At 60.4% G+C, this 16,888-nt stretch overlaps 2 protein-coding genes across 3 annotated transcripts in view; one reads left to right on the top strand and one right to left on the bottom strand.

Annotated features, from left to right (window-relative positions):
- The window catches only part of SREBF2 (sterol regulatory element binding transcription factor 2), a 79,064-nt gene extending 71,289 nt beyond the window's left edge, over positions 1-7,775 (top strand). Inside the window, exons 16-19 of the mRNA XM_003905622.4 lie at positions 759-927; positions 3,389-3,574; positions 5,360-5,471; positions 5,920-7,775. Coding sequence (XP_003905671.3) covers positions 759-927; positions 3,389-3,574; positions 5,360-5,471; positions 5,920-6,140 — 688 coding nt within the window. The 3' untranslated portion in view covers positions 6,141-7,775. The remainder of the gene's footprint in view (positions 1-758; positions 928-3,388; positions 3,575-5,359; positions 5,472-5,919) is intronic.
- Positions 7,776-9,907: 2,132 nt separating this feature from the next.
- On the bottom strand, positions 9,908-15,499 carry SHISA8 (shisa family member 8). 2 transcript variants are annotated; one of them, XM_009217398.4, is made up of 4 exons: positions 14,540-15,499; positions 11,560-11,693; positions 10,763-11,194; positions 9,908-10,524 (listed from the first exon to the last, which is right to left on the bottom strand). In XM_009217398.4, the coding sequence occupies exons 1-4, from the start codon at positions 15,067-15,069 to the stop codon at positions 10,139-10,141; spliced, it is 1,482 nt and encodes a 493-aa protein (XP_009215662.1). In that variant the 5' UTR covers positions 15,070-15,499; the 3' UTR covers positions 9,908-10,138. The 2 variants fall into 2 exon arrangements, with proteins under 2 accessions (XP_009215662.1, XP_009215663.1); XM_009217399.4 differs by having other exon boundaries at positions 10,763-11,074; positions 14,540-15,101.
- Between the last annotated feature and the right edge of the window lie 1,389 nt (positions 15,500-16,888).

Genomic DNA, 16,888 nt, shown 5'->3' with positions numbered 1-16,888 from the left:
GCGAGTATACACAGACTTAAAGTCCTGTGTTCCCTGAAGTAGATGTGACATCCTAATTGCATTGAAGTAGCCCCATTTTTAAGCACTCTTAACTAGGTAAGCACCCAGCCCTGTGTAGCATTCCACCTGTATGTGTGTCTCCCCCAGTCAATCTGCCTGAGGACACTGAGGCTCAGCAGGTAAGTTGTCCAAAGTCATCTCACTCCTGAGCAGCAGAGCTGCCATGGACAGCCAAGACACCCCTGCAGGCACTGGTGCCTCCTGGATTCACTTACGCCTGGGTCCCTCTGCTCTTCAGGGACTAGGATGCTATGAGACCCTCCTCCATCCCTAGCCTCCCCTTCCACTCCCAGTCTGCTCTACAGAAAGAAGCTAAGTTTCTCCAGAGAGTTTAACACCACATATATGGGAGGGTGGTCCCTTAAAGAATGGGTACAACATCTTATTGTGGCCAGTTTATAGGTAAGGAAACTGAGGCACACATGTTGGAATGACTTATCTTGGGTGGCTTCTTAACAGACGTGATGGTGAATCCTGTGTCTCTGACTTCCAGCATTGAATGAAGGTGCTACAGGGTGTGGCACTCACCCTAGCTCAGGGCTGGCATTTCAGGTCTGGAGCCATAGTGGCAGCACTGCATTCAGTAGATGCACATGTCATATCAGTGTGGGGCGTGGCGGTCACTGGCTTGGGCCCCTCTGCCTGTCACGCGGGTAACACATAGCAACCTGCCTCTTGACTCCCTATCACCACTGCAGGAGCCCCCTGGTGAAGGCCGTCTTCCATGCCTGCAGAGCCATGCATGCTTCACTCCCTGGGAAAGCAGATGGGCAGCAGAGTTCCTTCTGCCATTGCGAGAGGGCCAGTGGCCACCTATGGAGCAGCCTCAACGTCAGCGGGACCACCTCTGACCCTGCCCTCAACCACGTGAGTGGGGCCTGAGCTGGCCCTGGGGGAGGTGCTCTGCACTGGTTTATGAGAACACTCCCACTCACCTCATGCTGACCCCGAAAGTGGGGCCATCCAAGAGACAGAGAAACCAGGACAGCAGCCCCCTTTCAAAAAAAGTTACAGCCTATTGGCCTAGGTGGACTGCCTTTTCAGCCTCTGAGGCAAGCGTGTTTCTACCTACACCTTTCTTAGGCTCCCAGAGTCCCAGGTCCTGCTGGCCCATAGCCTCTGTAAATCCAGGTACACCCCAGCTGTACAGGGGTTCACCCTGCATTTGCTCCAGCAGTTTGCATGACTTCCCAGGCCTCTACAGGCAGCCTTGGAGTGGACCCCTGCCCCCTTGGGCACACAAACAGAGCCGAAGACCACCCTGGGCACCTCCCTGGCTGGCTGTACACCTCCTGGCGGGCAGCTGCGGTGCATTGTAGTTGCATTGCATGTTCTGGTGGTACCCATGCAATGTTTCCACAGTGCATCACAGAGGCCTGCCTGGCCCTCGAGAGCCTGCCCATTGTGCCCTGACCGAAGGCCCAATCACTTGGGGGAGGGGATCCTGATAGAGGGCACTGCTGCCACTGTTGGGACCTAAGTCACAGCCATCCCAGGAAACAGAGGAGGGCACCCAGCTGGAAGTGGAGCATCACCTGGTCTCCTGAGGAACATGTCCTTAACTCCACAGTAGGAGGGACAGGGAGAGTCCTAGAGATTCAGATTCTCAGCCACTCCCTGGGGTTTGGTCTCAGCTGGCTAGGCTAGTACTTCAAGCTAGATATTGTCAGTGGACCTGGGCACTGGGAAGAACCCAGGACAGCGTGCCAGCCCCTATAGGGATAGGCAGTGTGCAGAAAAGGCCCCAACTGGCTGGGCGCGGTGGCTCACACCTGTAATCCCAGCACTTTGGGAAGCTGAGGTGGGCAGATACCTGAGGTCAGGAGTTCGAGACCAGCCTGGCCAACATGGTGAAACCCCTTTTGTACTAAAAATATAAAAATTAACCAGGTGTGGTGGCATATATCTGTAATCCCAGCTACTCAGGAGGCTGAGGCAGAAGAATTGCTTGAACCCGGGAGGTAGAGGTTGCAGTGAGCCAAGATCGTGCCACTGCACTCCAGCCTGGGTAACAGAGCGAGACTCCATCTTTTAAAAAATACGGGGTGGGGGGCAAATGCCCTGGGCTGCCAAGACCAAAGGCAGATGGCGAGCCACATCTCAGCTTCTCTTTTGGGCTTTCCATTAGTCTCTTCCATATTTATCTTCATGAGAGAACCAAACAGTACAGACTCAGTTTGGGGAATGAGAGGCTTGCAGCCACCCTTTGGACCGGGGTTCCTTGATAGCAGCTCTGTGGTAGGAGAGTGAGCTTAGAAGACGAGCCCATGCAGCCTGATGGCCCTCAGAGGGCAGAATCCAGCCATAGGCTTGCTGCCTCCGTGTCCACAGGCACTCCTGCAGCATGCACAGCTTAGAAGCGCCAGGTTTTGTTTGAGGAGAGGGATCCTTATCCACGTCCCCTTGAAGCACACAACAGCCAGAAAACAGTGTAGGCAAGGATCAAGGTCTCATGCCGGGACAGGGCAGGGTCTTCCCCAGGCCCAGTGTCTTGGGAAGGAGGAAAGCCAGGGCTAGGTGAGATGAGGCTTGGCCTGAGGGAGTTCATCTGGACCGGCGGGCTACTTGCGGCCCATCTCAACAAGGACTCGCTGCTCCTCACTGCTTGGTGTCGTGCTGGTGTGCCATTGCAAGCCAGGTGGGCAGCCTAGCCCCGTAGGTAGTGGGCGGAGAATATGCATGGCCCACATGCAGTACCTTCTCATATGACACAGCAGCCCTGTGGTGGTGCCATTTCCATTTTTTTGGATGAAGAAACAGACTCAGAGAGACTAAGTCCTATGCCAGGGTCATGTAGCTAGTAAGTGGCAGAGCCAGGTCAGTCAGCCTAGTCCCCAAGCACTAAACCATTCTGTGGTTGTCTTCTGAGACACCTGTCTTCCTCTCCCCCTCCTCCTCCTCCTTCCCCCAGCCCCATCTCCAAGCTCTGCTGCCACTTCAGGCTTTTCCTTGGCACCTAGTGGGTATCTCAGCCTCCTAGCCAGCCATGGTGGAGCTCCCATGGGGTGGGAGAACCTGGGTTTGATTTTTGCCCCTGCCACCTGCCTGTGCTGTGTCCCTTATACAAGCTGCTGTCCCTGTCAGAGCCTTGCTTTCTCACCTGCAGAATGGAGAGGGCTTGTCTCCCACCTCCTGGGGCCATGGAAGGGACTGGTTCTCCCCTGAGCTGTTCCCTCACGTCCTGCGGAGTTCGCCAGGCTCTGGGGCTCTCCACTTCCTCCCAGAGCTGCTGAGTGTTGGTCTTGGGGGAAGCCTGGTAGGTGCTGGGATCCTTGCCTCAGGGATGGGCCAGTCACCTGTTCCCCCTCTCTTGTGGCTGACCCTACAGGTGGTCCAGCTGCTCACCTGTGACCTGCTACTGTCGCTACGGACAACGCTCTGGCAAAAACAGGCCAGTGCCAGCCAGGCTGTGGGAGAGACCTACCACGCATCAGGCGCTGAACTGGCGGGCTTCCAGCGGGACCTGGGCAGCCTGCGCAGGCTGGCACACAGCTTCCGCCCAGCGTACCGCAAGGTGAGGCCCAGCTGGCTGGTGGGGCAGGGCAGATTGGAGCCTGTGGGGCCTGAGCCCAGTACCCAGCATGGGCACCAGCGCATGGTGGTGGAGTTGGCCCTCTGAGGTCAGCCTGGTGACCTGTCGAGCACCTGCTTGGCTCATGCCCAACACTGGGCTGGGCGCCATGTGTCCCTGTGTTCAGCACACGTTGGTTGAGTGCCTGCTGTGTGCCTGGCCCCGGAGCTCAGCAGGGAGCAGGCCACACTTTGCCGCCACAGACAGGGGCCAGCAGGGAGCTGTGCCTCCCCAGGCACATGCTGAGTGGGAGGGCTCTGAGGGCAATGGCGGCAAGTCAGGGCTCCTGGCCGGGTCCCAAGCTCCGCTTTGACTTTCATAACTGTTGGCAAAGTGACAATTTCTCTAGAACCGCACTTAAAGGGAAATTCACTCTCTTTTTCATAGTAAGTAGAGGCTTCGGTTCTGCTGCTGGGTAACATCCTCTTGGCAGTGGCCACATGATCTGAACTAAGTCAGAGGAAAGGTCTATGACTGGGCTTGCCAGGCTCCAGCCATTTCCACTTTTGTTTATTTTTATTGCTACATAATTTATTCAACATATTTGTACCTGTATTTTTTTCTAAAAATTTGTGTGAGATGACTCAGAAGTGTCATTGAGGGGGCACAGGCTGGGCTGGAAGGAGACGGCCTCAGAGCGAGGCTGCTGCCGTGGAGCCTGATATTCAGCCCCTACACCCATCACCCTGAGGTGCTGTGGGACCCACACGGTTGCACTGGGCCACTGTGTGCAGCGAGCCAAGACAGACACAGCAGACAGTATCATCAGAGAGCCATTCCTTACTATGGAAAAGAAGGCATGTACCCCAAGGCCTGGGGCGGTACCCCTGCCTCCTGGAGCCCCCTCTGATCAGCCCTCCGGTCTGCTTACAGCATGGCTGGCAACAATGGCCTTTTTTTTTTTTTTTTTTTTTTTTTTTAAATAGATGGGGTCTTGTTGTGTGCCCCAGTCTGGTCTCAAACCCCTAGCCTCAAGCTATCCTCCTGCCTCCACCTCCCAAAGTGCTGGGATTACAGGTGTGAGCCACCTCGCCTGGTCCAAAGGCCTCCTCTTAAATACCATTTCCATTCTGCTTCTCCCTGCTGAGAGCCCATCAGTGGCTCCCCATTGCCTACCAGGACCAGAATCCACTTGGCAGCACTGAAGACCCTCCCTGAAGACTGAGATATAAAGGCATCAAAAAGAGCTTGAGATTTTAAGAAATGGCAGACCTCGGCCTTGCCCTTCACCCACCAGTGGCTCATACCTAAGCACTGCAGACTTTACCTGCACACCTCTAGACTCTGTTCCTTTCTAAAGATACAGAAAGAGGATACCAAACCTCTCTGGTACCAGCCCAACTGTCCCTCCTCACCCCTCTGTCCCTGCCACACCTGTCCTTTTGTCAAACTTGAAGCAGCCTCCAGGGCCTTGGGGCTTCACCCAGGACACTTGTCTGCCAGCCCCACAAGGTACATCCAGGGCTTTCTTGTCACCAGTTGGGAAAAGCAGGCCTTTTGCCTCTCTCGCCTCTCACCTCTCGTCCTGCTCCTGCCGTTCAGCCAGGTTTCCAGCCTGGCTCACGGTCAGAATAGGGGACAACAAAGCGCTTTTCAGGGGTGAGCAAGGCAAGTTGGTGTGGGAAGGGATGTTACAGGTGGCAGGCGAGATGGCTCAGGGAGAACTACCCTGGGCATAGACAGGTGGGGACCAGGGGTATGAGGGATGTCACCCTGGCGCCTCCCCAGGTGTTCCTGCACGAAGCGACCGTGCGCCTGATGGCAGGAGCCAGCCCCACCCGCACCCACCAGCTGCTGGAACACAGCCTGCGGCGGCGCACCACACAGAGCGCCAAGCACGGTGAGTCCACCACTCCCCAGCTCACAGGCTGGGCTGGGCCCTGACCCCTGGGAAGAGAGGAGGGAAGGGGCCAGCCCAACTCCCATACCTGGCAGCGGTGCCCAGCACACCTCTCGCCTGAGAATGAAAGAAGCCTGGGGCCGCCCTTGGTGGGCTGCAGGGGTTGCGGTGGTCATGGGTCATGCTCTGCTCAGGGAAGGAGGGTTGGGGTGGCGTCCCCACACAGGCGCACGCATCGAGCCAGGTCATGTGGGTCCATCTCAGTCCCACCATGGGCTGGCTGTGAGAGGCTGGACAAATCCACTTCTTTTCCATGGATTGGGTGGGGCAGCAGACCCCACCTCCCAGGATGGGTGTCAGTGTTCAGTGAATGAGTCCAGGTAACGCCAAGGAACAGCACCGGCTTCATGGCAGACTCTCGGTTCTGACACACATCTCCTTCCCACAGGAGAGGTGGATGCCTGGCCTGGCCAGCGAGAGCGGGCCACCGCCATCCTGCTGGCCTGCCGCCACCTGCCCCTCTCCTTCCTCTCCTCCCCGGGCCAGCGGGCAGTGCTACTGGCCGAGGCTGCCCGCACCCTGGAGAAGGTGGGTGACCGGCGCTCCTGCAACGACTGCCAGCAGATGATTGTCAAGCTGGGTGGTGGCACTGCTATTGCCGCCTCCTGACCACCAGGCTCAGCCCACCCCTCCACTTCTTTCTCGGTTCCTCTCTCCCCCAGCATCCTCCCGCTGAGAGAGGTGGGGAGGAGCCTTGTCATCTTAGCTGTCACCTGCCGAGGCTTCTGGGCCACCTCAGGCCAGCAGGCCCCTGGGCAGAGCCCCTTAAAGCTGCTGTCACTAGATGCCCATGGTCCAGGGCCTGGTGGGCATAAGAGGAAAGGTAGCAGGGCAGAAACTGGGCAGCTCTGACTTGATAGCAGCAGGGGGAGCTCCCAAGCTGCCAAGCCCCTGCCTCCAGCCTTCCTGAGTTTCTCTCTCCTGAACCCTACTCTCTCCTTTTTGCTTCCTCAGTTTTTATCAGGCTTCCTCTGGGGGACAGCAGTCTCTGAGCACCAGGGAGCAGTTGCCCTCAGGCCCGTGCCCGGCATGCCCTTCCCCCTTTTTATACAAATGTTTTCTACCAGTGTGCTTGGGTTTGCCATGATGCGAGGCTGAGTTGCTGTAGCGTCTTGATTCTCTCCCTGGGTCTGCGTTCCCTCCCCTGTGGCTGGCTGAGCCTGCTCATTGTTTTTCCCTTTATTACACAGGACAGCCAGGGGAGGAGGGGGCCCAGCCCTGGGAGGCTGGTGGGAGGCAGGGGGTAGGCCTGCAGATGGATGAAATAATGTCAGCATTATTTTTTAATTTTTTAAAAAAATAAATGGTATCTTATTTAATTGTCCTGTTCCTTCCCACTCCCCGCCTCCTAGGATGTCAGCCCAAGCTTAGGTTGGGCCCAGGGAGCTGGGAGAAATGAAGCCACCCATTGGGACTGGGGACCAGGTGCCTTCAGCATGGCTTCTAGGTTCCCTCCTCCCCTACCCCAGCTCCCACCTCCACAGTACAGACTGTCCCCAACTTAACAATGGTTCAACTTCAACCATGTTTCAACTTTACAGTTGGTCTGTTGGGGTATTAAATGAATTTTTTACTTATGATATTTTCGTTTATGATGGGTTTATCAGGAAGTAACCCCATGGTAAGTTGCATATCTGTATATTTTTATCCCTAATTCTTGACCCAAAAATAAACCAGGGCAGCAAGGACCAACCCCTAATCCCTCCCCAGCGGCAAGCCCTTCTTTTCAGAGTGGGCAGAGGGTTGCCTATGGTGGGCACTAGGAATGAGGTCCCCTGCCTTGATGTGTGTCCTAGGAGAAAAAGTCCTACTTTTCTGGACCCCCTGGTGCAGCACCTCCCAGAGACTGTTTCTCCCAGGGCCTCCTGAGTGACAGGGGTCCTGCCTCCCTGTGCCTCGTCCTCAGGCTGGTTGTAGCAGAGGATGGGCAGGTGCCCCAGCACAGACTGGCGGGTGCTCACAACAGGGCCACCTCGATGCAGGCTGGAATGTTGTCCCTGGGGTGTGCTTGGACCCCACCTGCTTGCTTTTTCTCCTGCCCCTCCCCTACTCTCACTGTAATTTATGGACCCTGCCCACCTGCGTGTCGTGTGTATGTCCTGTGCCTTTTCTCACTGTTGTGTGGGGGTGGGAGAGGGTGGTTTTTCACTGAAAAGGGGGATACACCTATGGCTTCTTTGATGTTCAATCAGTCACCGTGTCCCAGACATAGGTTATTCAATAAACACAGATTGGTACCACCCAGCACAAGGTGTGTGAGGGTCTGTAGTGCGACTGCTGTGGTGTCCAGCCAAGGGGCTGTGTGACTTGGCAGGCAGTGGGCCAGGGACTGAGGGCAGCCCCCCAACTGCTGAGAGGGCCCCTGGCCTCAGTCTAATGGGCCTCCCTTGCCCACCTTCTGTCCGGTGCCTGGCACACCCTCCAGCCTGGGATAAAAGGGCTGTGGGTGGCACTTCAGGGGTCACAGGTCACTGTATCCAGGTTCCAGCTTGTTCCCTGGATGTGATGCTGGCTGGCTGACAGATTTGGGGTGCTGACCATCTCCCCCAATGGGTAAGCTGCTCCTTCGTTCCTCCCTAAAGGCAGTGACCCTCTGAGCCAGGAGGCTCACTGGCCCACAAGTCAGATCCAAGTCCAGGTCCCGTGCTTCCCAACTGGGTCACCTTGGGCAGGACCTGGCCTCAGTCTCCACTTCCACTTGTGCAGAATTGGGAAGCTAAGCCCAGCCATGAACTGCAGCTCCACAGGCTTGTGTGCCAGGACTGAGTGATGGGATGCAAGTTTACAGCGAGTGTCTTGTGTGGCTGGTGAGGCCAGGCTTGGCGTAAGCCACACCAGGGGGAGGACCACAGCCTGGGATGGGCCTCGTCACAGGAGTCAGGATGGGACTGAGCATGGGGCTGAATCTCTTCAGCTATGAGCCACGTCCTTCTCTGAAGGGTAGTCACAGCAGGCTACACTGCCCTGAGGAGCAGAACAGCCCGGTGAGGCCCAGTTGCTGGTCCCGTGCATGGTTCCATCATTTTCAGGGATGGCCACTGCCCACAGCCTGGGCCTGGCTCCACTGGGATGGAGATCCGGGGCCTTAGGGACTGAGAATGGGCAGGGGGATTGCCCACGCAGCCCAGCCCAGCCCAGCCACGGGGTGTGTCATGTGTTGGGGGGCAGGGGATGGGAGGTGGGGTGAGAAGGAACCAGATTCCTTTGTGATTCTGTGTAGGCACCATGACTCAGCCCCCACCCTCCTCCTCCAGCTCTGCACAGCTGTGGGACTGGGGCAGGACCGTGGGCCCAGGGCTCTGTCCTGGTGCTTCTAGGCCTTGGTTTCCTTAACAGCCTAAAGGGACAGGGAGGGACCCTTCAAGTGGCAGGAGCGGAGACCAGGCCTGGTGGGTTCTGGGGCCTCGGGGCAGTCCAGCCAGCAGAAGGAAAGCTCCAGACTGTTTATATATACCCTGGGAACAGGGAACCCTCCCTCCCAGCCAAACTGCCTGTTCCTTGCCATTCCAGCCGATTCACAGCAATCCAGGAGGGTCCTAACCTGGGAGTCTGCTGGGTGACCTTGGGCAAGCTACTTAGGTCTCAAAACCCGAATTTCCTCCTCTGTAAAGACACACCTCCCTTGAGGCTCTTGTGAATTTCATGAGAAAGGCCAACAAATGGTGGCCATTGTTCTTGAAACAGTACACCACACTTCAGGTACTCGGGAGGGAAACAGACCCGCCTGGGTGGCTTTGCTGAGGTCACACACCTTAACCAGCCACAGCCGTGGCCCCTAGCCTCCCCAGCGTTACCTGGCACAGAGGAGCTCTGTGGATGGTGCACGCAGGCTGCTAGCAGTGCTCTGGGTCACAGCCAGGTGCCGCAAGCCCTCCCAAAGGGGCACTGCCAGGGCCCCCTGCTCCAGCTTTTCCCCCATTTCCTTCAGAGAAGCTCCTGGGAGGAGGCGCCCCCAACCGGAGCACCAGATGTCCACACAGCCCACACCCATTAAGGGGGGTTGCCCGGGGCCAATCTGGCCAAGCGACCTGCAGGCCAGGGGCCGGCCCACAGCCAATGGTCAGTGAGCATCAGCCAGGTTCAGCTAACTCAAGCCGCAGAGTGGCGGCTGGAGGGGCCTCCCCTTCAGTACAGGGTATGGACCCCCAACTGGGCCTCTGGCCCAACAGCCCTCTCTCCTGTGCCTGGGCCTTTGCATGGCTGAAGTCTAACTGTTCCCTCTCCCAGGGCTCCCACTAGCGTGGGCATTAACCCTGACATTCAACCCTGGCCACCCTCTCCAGCCACTTCCCCCTGGCTCCAGCCAGCGCACTGGAGCAGTCCTCCACCCTTTGCACTCGTGTGCCCTCTACCTGCACTGCCATCAGTCCAGTCAATGACCAATGCTGCCTCGCAGCCACGCTGAGGCGTCTTTATTCTCAGGGGCAGGAACCACAAAAAAGGGCATATGTACAAGACGAACCCGCTGCCTGCGGGCTCCAAGACACCAGTGCCGTTGAGGCAGACAAGAGCTGACCTTAAGGCCGGCGCTCCTCTCCCTGTGGCCTGGGGCTCCAACGGGCAGACGAGGGCCCCAGCCCATGCCTCGAGGGGACCGCGGCCCTGCCTCACACGGTGACCTCGGTCTTGCTGTTGGTCCTTAGGTACCGGGACCCGCGGCCCGCGCTGCGGTAAAGGCCGGGGGGGTGCGGGCTGAAGGTCTCGGGCATCTTCTCCACGCTGAACTGGCGCCGGGCCGCGTGACCGGGCCGCCGAGGTACCTGGAAGGCCTGAGCCGTCGGGTGGCGGAGCGGGGCGGTCCGGGCCGGGCGACCGGCGGTCCAGGCGGCATAGGGGCCCCGCGCAGCAGGGGGCGCGTAGCCCGGTGGGGCCCAGGGGCAGGCGTCCAGGGGCGCAGGCAAGTCCGGGGCGGGACGCGGGGCCCCCGCCTGGGGTTGCCGCGGGGACGGCTCGAGGGCGGGAAAACGCTGGCAGAAGTCCCGCGGGCCGGCCTCTGCGGGGACAGGGCAGGGAAGAGTCATGCCGCGCCGAGCACCCAAGCTCCGGACCAGACAAGGGGTCCTGGCTGGAGACAGGGCCGGGGGCGGGGCCCGCTGGGGCGCGGGAGCCGATTGGCCGAGCGGCGGGCGCGCGAAACTGGGAATTTGGCGCTGGGAGCTGGGGCCCTGCGCCTCGAAGTCCCGGAGCTAGTGCGCCCGGGTGCCCTGGCGCCGCCCGCACCCGCCACTCACCTGCGGCCTTCAGCGCGGCTGCCTTGAACGTGGCGTACTTGGCGTAGTCGGGCTGCAGTGTCAAGCTGCAGCCACCCTGTAGCCGCGGGCCGCGCGGGGGTCCCAGGGCGGCTGACCCCAGGGGCGCCTTGTTGAGGCGCTTCTTGTCTGGAGCGAGGAGTGAGACGCGGCTAGGCCCGATACCCCGGGTTACTCCGCCCTCGCTGTCACCTCTCCGCAGCCCTCTCCCTGAGGCCGTTCGGTGAGAACCTGGGGGACCGTTCTCCCGGCGAGGCTGCGAGCCAAGCCTGTCTTCGCGGCAGCCTCCAGCGCCTGGAACAGGGCCTGGCTCCGAGTCACGCGCAGCGGCGGCGGCAGCCAGCCCGGGGGGTGCCACCCTCATGAACGGCTCGCCCGGAGGCGACGCTCGAGCCAGGCGCGGAGTCCTGGGACCTGCTCCCGCCGAGATGGGGGATGTCTGAGGAACAGAACCCAGACGGGGCGTGGGGGCTGCCAAGCCTGCCTGCCTCTCGAGAGACCCAGGGGGAGGCTCCGGAGCCGGAGCCTCAGATCACAGGCCCGGCCAGCAAATCCTGCATCCGGAACCTTCCTCACACATCACAGTACCCCAGACTGGAGGCCACAGGACCCGTGGCGGGTCTCTCTCCATCCCTGGGAGCTGGCTGGCCGGTCGGGCCCCTCACCCGCAGAGGCCGCGGCTCATTTCCACCGGGGAAGCCTCCACGCCCCAGCCGAGGGACCCCCTCTCAGCCTCTCACGCCCCTCCGCGTGCTCAGCCCCGCCCGCCACCGACTCACCTGAGCTGTTGTGGGGGGAGCCCCGGGGGAGGCCGTCCCCCATCGGCACCTGGACACAGCCACCCAGGGGCGGGCCCAGGCTGGGAGGCAATGGCTCCTGGGGGCCCGGCTGCTTCAGAAGCTCCGTCAGCGCCCTGCAGGGACAGCGGTCAGAGGTGACCCTCTCAGTCTCCTACCTCATCAAAAGCCAGCCCCCGCCACCACCGTCTCACCGTGTGGCCCTGGGCAGTTCTTTCAGCCTCTCCAGGCGTTCCTCTCCAGTGCTTGAAATCACACACGAGCTTCCCCTCCCAGGCAGTATCTGCCAGCCTCACCTGTGGCCCCAAGACCCCTGCTTCCCAGAGCAGGTCAGGAAACTCTAATGAGGCTCCCCTCCCCTCCCCTCCCTGGAGGCCACTCTCCGGAACCTTCCCCAGGTGAGCCTCCCCTCCCAATGCAAGCTTTCTCTGCTTTCCTGCCTCTCCTCCCAAAACAACTGCTACTCATTCTTCAGACCCCATTAGCGGCCTCCTCTAGGAATCCTCTATTTATTTATTTATTTATTTATTTATTTATTTATTTATTTATTTATTTATTTTTGAAGCAGAGTCTCGCTCTGTTGCCCAGACTGGAGTGCAATGGTGCAATCTCGGCTCACTGCAACCTCCAACTCCCCAGTTCAGCAATTCTCCAGTCTCAGCTTCCCGAGTAGTTGGGATTATAAGGTGCCTGCCACCACACCTGGCTAAGTTTTGTATTTTTATTAGAGATGGGGTTTCACCATGTTGGCCAGGCTGGTCTCCAACTCCTCCAGTCTCGGCCTCCTTGGCATAGTCGGGCTGCAGCGTCTACTTGTAATCCCAAAGTGCTGGGATTACAAGTGTGAGCCACCGCGCCGGCCCAGGATGCCTTATTTACCTGCCTGCGTAACTGCCCCTGCAGCTGTGGCTTCTGCTGGGACCTGGGATAAAGCTGCCATCCCAGGCATGAAGGATAGATGGATGAGGGAAAGGGGATGCTGGGAGACCCCCTGGTGGCAGCCCAGGACCCACAGGCTGTGTGACCTTGGGCAGCCACCTCCCTGGACCCATCACCCAGCCCCCACCCAGCTGTGATGTGACAGTGTCTGTGCAGCCCAGCTGCCTTCAGAACCCGGAACCCATGATTTTCTCCTACTCAGCCTGACTCTGCTTCTGGGGCTGGAGCCTCAAATGGCTGATTTGTGAAGGGCATTCAGGAGGCAGGACACCAGGGATGGCCAAGGTTTGGCTTCAGGTTTGGTGGCAGGGTCTGAAATCATCCTAGTACCTGCCTGGGCTGACCTTCCTGCCCTGCCCACCCCCAGCGGCTCACCTCTGTGGTCTCATCTCTGGGCAAGCACCGCCAGCTCCTCTCTCCCCGACAGCTGAGTAACCTCCACGCTTTTGGGCCTTTGCACAAACTCTTTCCAGATGCCCCCCACCCAAGCCCTCTGAGAAGCCTTCCCTGGCCTGCAGCCCCAACACAGCAGAATGAAGGGTGAGAATCATGGGGAGGGCAGGGACTCAGGACGTACCCACACACGAGCCTACGCTCCATTCCAGGTCTCCCCAGCAGAGAAAAGGGAGTCAGGGGCCATGGGAGCCTGAAGCCCAGAAAGGAGAAGGGACTGGCCTACACCACACAGCACAGCATGGGTGGGCGCCACCTTCCTGAGGCATCACCAAACCTGCTGTCCCATCCCCAGCAGGTGCAGGGAGTTCAGGATGAACATGTCAGCTGGGCTGCCGCAGTCACCCCTCACCATCATGGCCCTCAGTTCCTTTTTCCCCGCCCCTGTCAAAGAGATACCCAGGCCTCTTCCGTGCTACCCTAACCCAGAATGAAGGGCCCCCAAATTTGGGCAGCCCAGCCCCTACCCCTGCAGCATCCAGAAGCCAGGCCAGGAGGCTTCACCTCCTGAAGGCAGTGCAGGAGCTGAGGGTAGAGTCCAGGGTGCCAGCCCGAGCTTCACCCTATAGCTCTCTGGGAGAAAGTGGGCACTGTGGTTTGGGGAGCGAGGGGTGCTGGAGTGCCAAGGAAGCCCTCACTCCCTGCCTCTGAGGCCCAGGAGGGGGAAGCGTCCACATCTGGCCCACCAGGGCATGAAGGCTTCTCTATGGTCACTTCTAAATACCAGCCTGTCACATTCGGTGTCAGCCGCCCACAGACCCAAAGGGTGCTGGGACCTGGTGGATGAGGGCACAGGCCCCAGGGCATGGGGGTTGCTGGGGGCATGTGAGTGCCACGTGTGGCATGTGGGTGGGAGTTCCAGGGTCAGGACATATAGAGTCCCAGAGTCCTCGTTCCAACCGAGGAAGGGGACCTGGACCCTGTAGTGCCCACTTCACACCAAGCTCAGAATGCAGCAAGCACCTGTCCTGGCCTCAGCAACACAGGACTGTGTTCCAGAGTCCCCCTTCTACGCAGAGGGAGCCCTGACCTTCACCTGGGAGCTGTGGCATGGGGTGAGTGGGGGGAGGCCTCTGAAACCCAAGGAGGGAAGGGCAGCCCTGAGTCACAGCTATGGGGGCAGGGGAGAGGTGGGAGGTGGAAAAGGGGAGGGAAGAGTGGGGAGAAGCAGGAGATGGGCACCCAGAGAGCCAAGCGCCCCTTCCTTTCCCTGTGCCCAAGACGCCCGGTCACCCTCCTGGCCAGCGGCGCCCCTTACGCTGGACAGTAACCCGGTGCTCTCTGTCCAAGGCTACCTGCCCCCCTCAAGCCTCCCCGCCCTCCAGAGGCTACTTGAGCAGGGAAAGGCGGTGCGGCGCCCAGCACGGGCGGAAGGTCAAGGGAAGTCAGGGCGGTGTCCGGTGTCTCCCTGATGAACTGGGGAGGGGGGGAGCGCGGGGAGACGGAAACAGGAAAACCCAGAGAAGGGGCCTGCTGGGAGGACCAGCGCTTCGAGAGAGGCGGGAAGGATCAGCTGGCAGGGAGAGCAGTCCGAGGAGCGGGCGGGGGTCCCAGGGAGGCGCGCGCTCACCTGGTTACTGTGCGCCGCGCGCGCGGGCTGTGCGCCCTCTCCAGGCCCAGGCGCGCCCCGATGCCGGCCAGCACCAGCAGCGCGGCGACGCCGCACACCGCGTAGACTGCCGTGTGGCTGCGCTCGCGGCCCGGGTCCCGGGGCGCTGCGGTGTCGCGGGCGCGGGCGGGCGGCCGGCCTGTCTGGACCCAGGCCGGCGTGTCGTAGTTGGAGCAGCGGCTCTGGTCGAGGCGCCGCGGCCCGTCGTGGCAGCAGAAGCGGTAGCCGCACGTGCCGCAGCAGAAGCTGTAGGCGCCGGAGCTGCAGTTGAAGGGCGGGTCCCACTGACCCATCACGTCGTAGTAGCCGCGGCAGCGGTCGCCCCCCGCCGGGGCTGTAGTGCCCGGCGTCGCAGGACCCTGCGCCTCCGGGGCCCCCGCGCGGCCCGACGGCGGCCGCGCCAGGAGCAACGCGAGCCGAAGCGCGAGCGCGAGCCGGAGCCCGGGCGGACGGCGGCCGCCGAGCAGTCCCCGCGCCCCGGCCCGCGCCATCGGGCCCGCGCCTCCCGCTACTGCGCCCGGTGCATGGCCGGGCGCCGCGGCTCCCTCCGACTCGGCTCCTCCGCTCCCTCAGGGATCGCTCTGGCTCCCGGCTCACGCCGCCTCGGCTGTCCGCCTCCTCTGGGGACCCCAGCCCCGAGTGGGCTGGGTCTGGGGCTCCGAGGCTGCACCTCCGGTGGGCGCGTCCTCCGCCCAGGTTCACCTCGGACCCGAGCTGCCCCGTCCGCGTCCTGGGATCTCCCCCGGGCGGGGCAGCGGGTCCTCTCCTGCGCGCGGCCCCCGGCTTCTCCCCAGTCCGGCAGGTGTGCGGGTCTTGGCCCTAGTGGAGGCCGCGCCGGGGCCGCGGGTCGCCCGACTCCGCTACCTTCCCGCCGCCTGCTCCGTACAGCCCGCGCTCTGGCTCCGGCTCCGGCTCCCGCTCGGGCTCGGCGCGGGCTCGGGCGGGCGGGGGAGGGAGAGAAGGGAGGGCGGGAGGGAGGCAGAGCCGGGGGAGGAGCGCGGCTGCCGCGAGGGGCGAGGGGGGCAGCAGGGCCCTCCTCCAAAGACTGCACCGAAACATTCCTCGGAACTGGGCGCTCTAAGGGAATCAGCTCTAGGGCCCGCGACTAGAGCATTCCTGTCTTACAGGTGGGGAAACCTGTACCTTACAGGCGCGGAGGTCAAAGCAGCCCGGAATTGCCCTGGGACGAGCAGGACCAGCCTCTCACCTCCTTCCCGTCCTCTCTGTCCGTTCTGATCATAACATAAGAAGAGCCCCTTCCCCTCTCGGCGCCTCTATTTTCCCACCTGTCAAATGGGAAGGACTTCCCCTGGCAGCGCCGCTTCAGAGGGCCAAGGATTTACCCCGCGGCGCGAGCCCAGTTCCAGAACCTCTCGAACGCTGGACTGGGGTCCAGGGATGTCCCCATCCCCGCGTCGATGGGCACAGCCTGGCTGACGCACTTCCGCGATCTGCTCCCTCCCCAGGTGTGAGGAGAGGGGGATTGGGCTCGCCCCTGCCCTGGAAAAGGAAAGCCTGGAAGAGGAAGACCTCCGCCCTGCGCCGACCTGCAGGTCCTTTCACAAACCGAGGGGTAGGGTGTGGGGGCCCTAAGGAGCCCGGACCTGGTCCCAGCAGGCCCAGTGGTGTTTTCGGGGTTCAGTTGAACGGGAGAAGGTGCTAGTGCCTGGCTTCTCCCTGCCTCAGTATCTCATCTTAACATCAAAAACTCTTCCTGGAGGGCAGACTCATAATCTGCCCCTTCCAGGAGGTAGGGGTCGATATGGAACCTCCCTCTGTCCAGATGGAAACAGCACGAGGGCAAGGACTGGGCGTGCAATTGACCCAGTGTGCAGCTCAGGCCTCTGAATGAAAGGACTCCAGCGCCTAGTTTCTGTGAGATGAAGCATTTGGGGCTCCCTAGGGTCCCTCCTGGTACCCTTTCCATCCATCCTTCACTCAGGAACTGGGATCAGCTTATGAAAGTGGAGAAGCTCAGGGAGAAGAAGAGGAAGGATTTACATTTTAAGGAGGATCAAGTCTGTTGCCTGACATGAGGGGCTGACAGGCTAATTTCAGGTATTAATGGGTTCAGACAGGAAGAGGAGGTAACCTTCCCCCTCAGAGCTTCTCCTTGTGCCCTGGCCAAAGACAGCCTGTTCCCCCCACCTACACACACACGTGTGCACACACACGTACACACACTTCCCATCCAGTCCTGAAAATGCGCCCTCATTAAAGGACTCCTTATTACCAGTTTAGAAGAAAAACACAGATGAACAAAGGAATTAAATGAAATTGTTTTAATCCCATGGCCAGAGACAACCACAC

This window comes from Papio anubis, chromosome 16 (assembly GCF_008728515.1).
Source record: "Papio anubis isolate 15944 chromosome 16, Panubis1.0, whole genome shotgun sequence".
Classification (NCBI taxonomy): Eukaryota; Metazoa; Chordata; class Mammalia; order Primates; family Cercopithecidae; genus Papio; species Papio anubis.
This window is presented reverse-complemented; position numbering and strand designations above follow the sequence as displayed.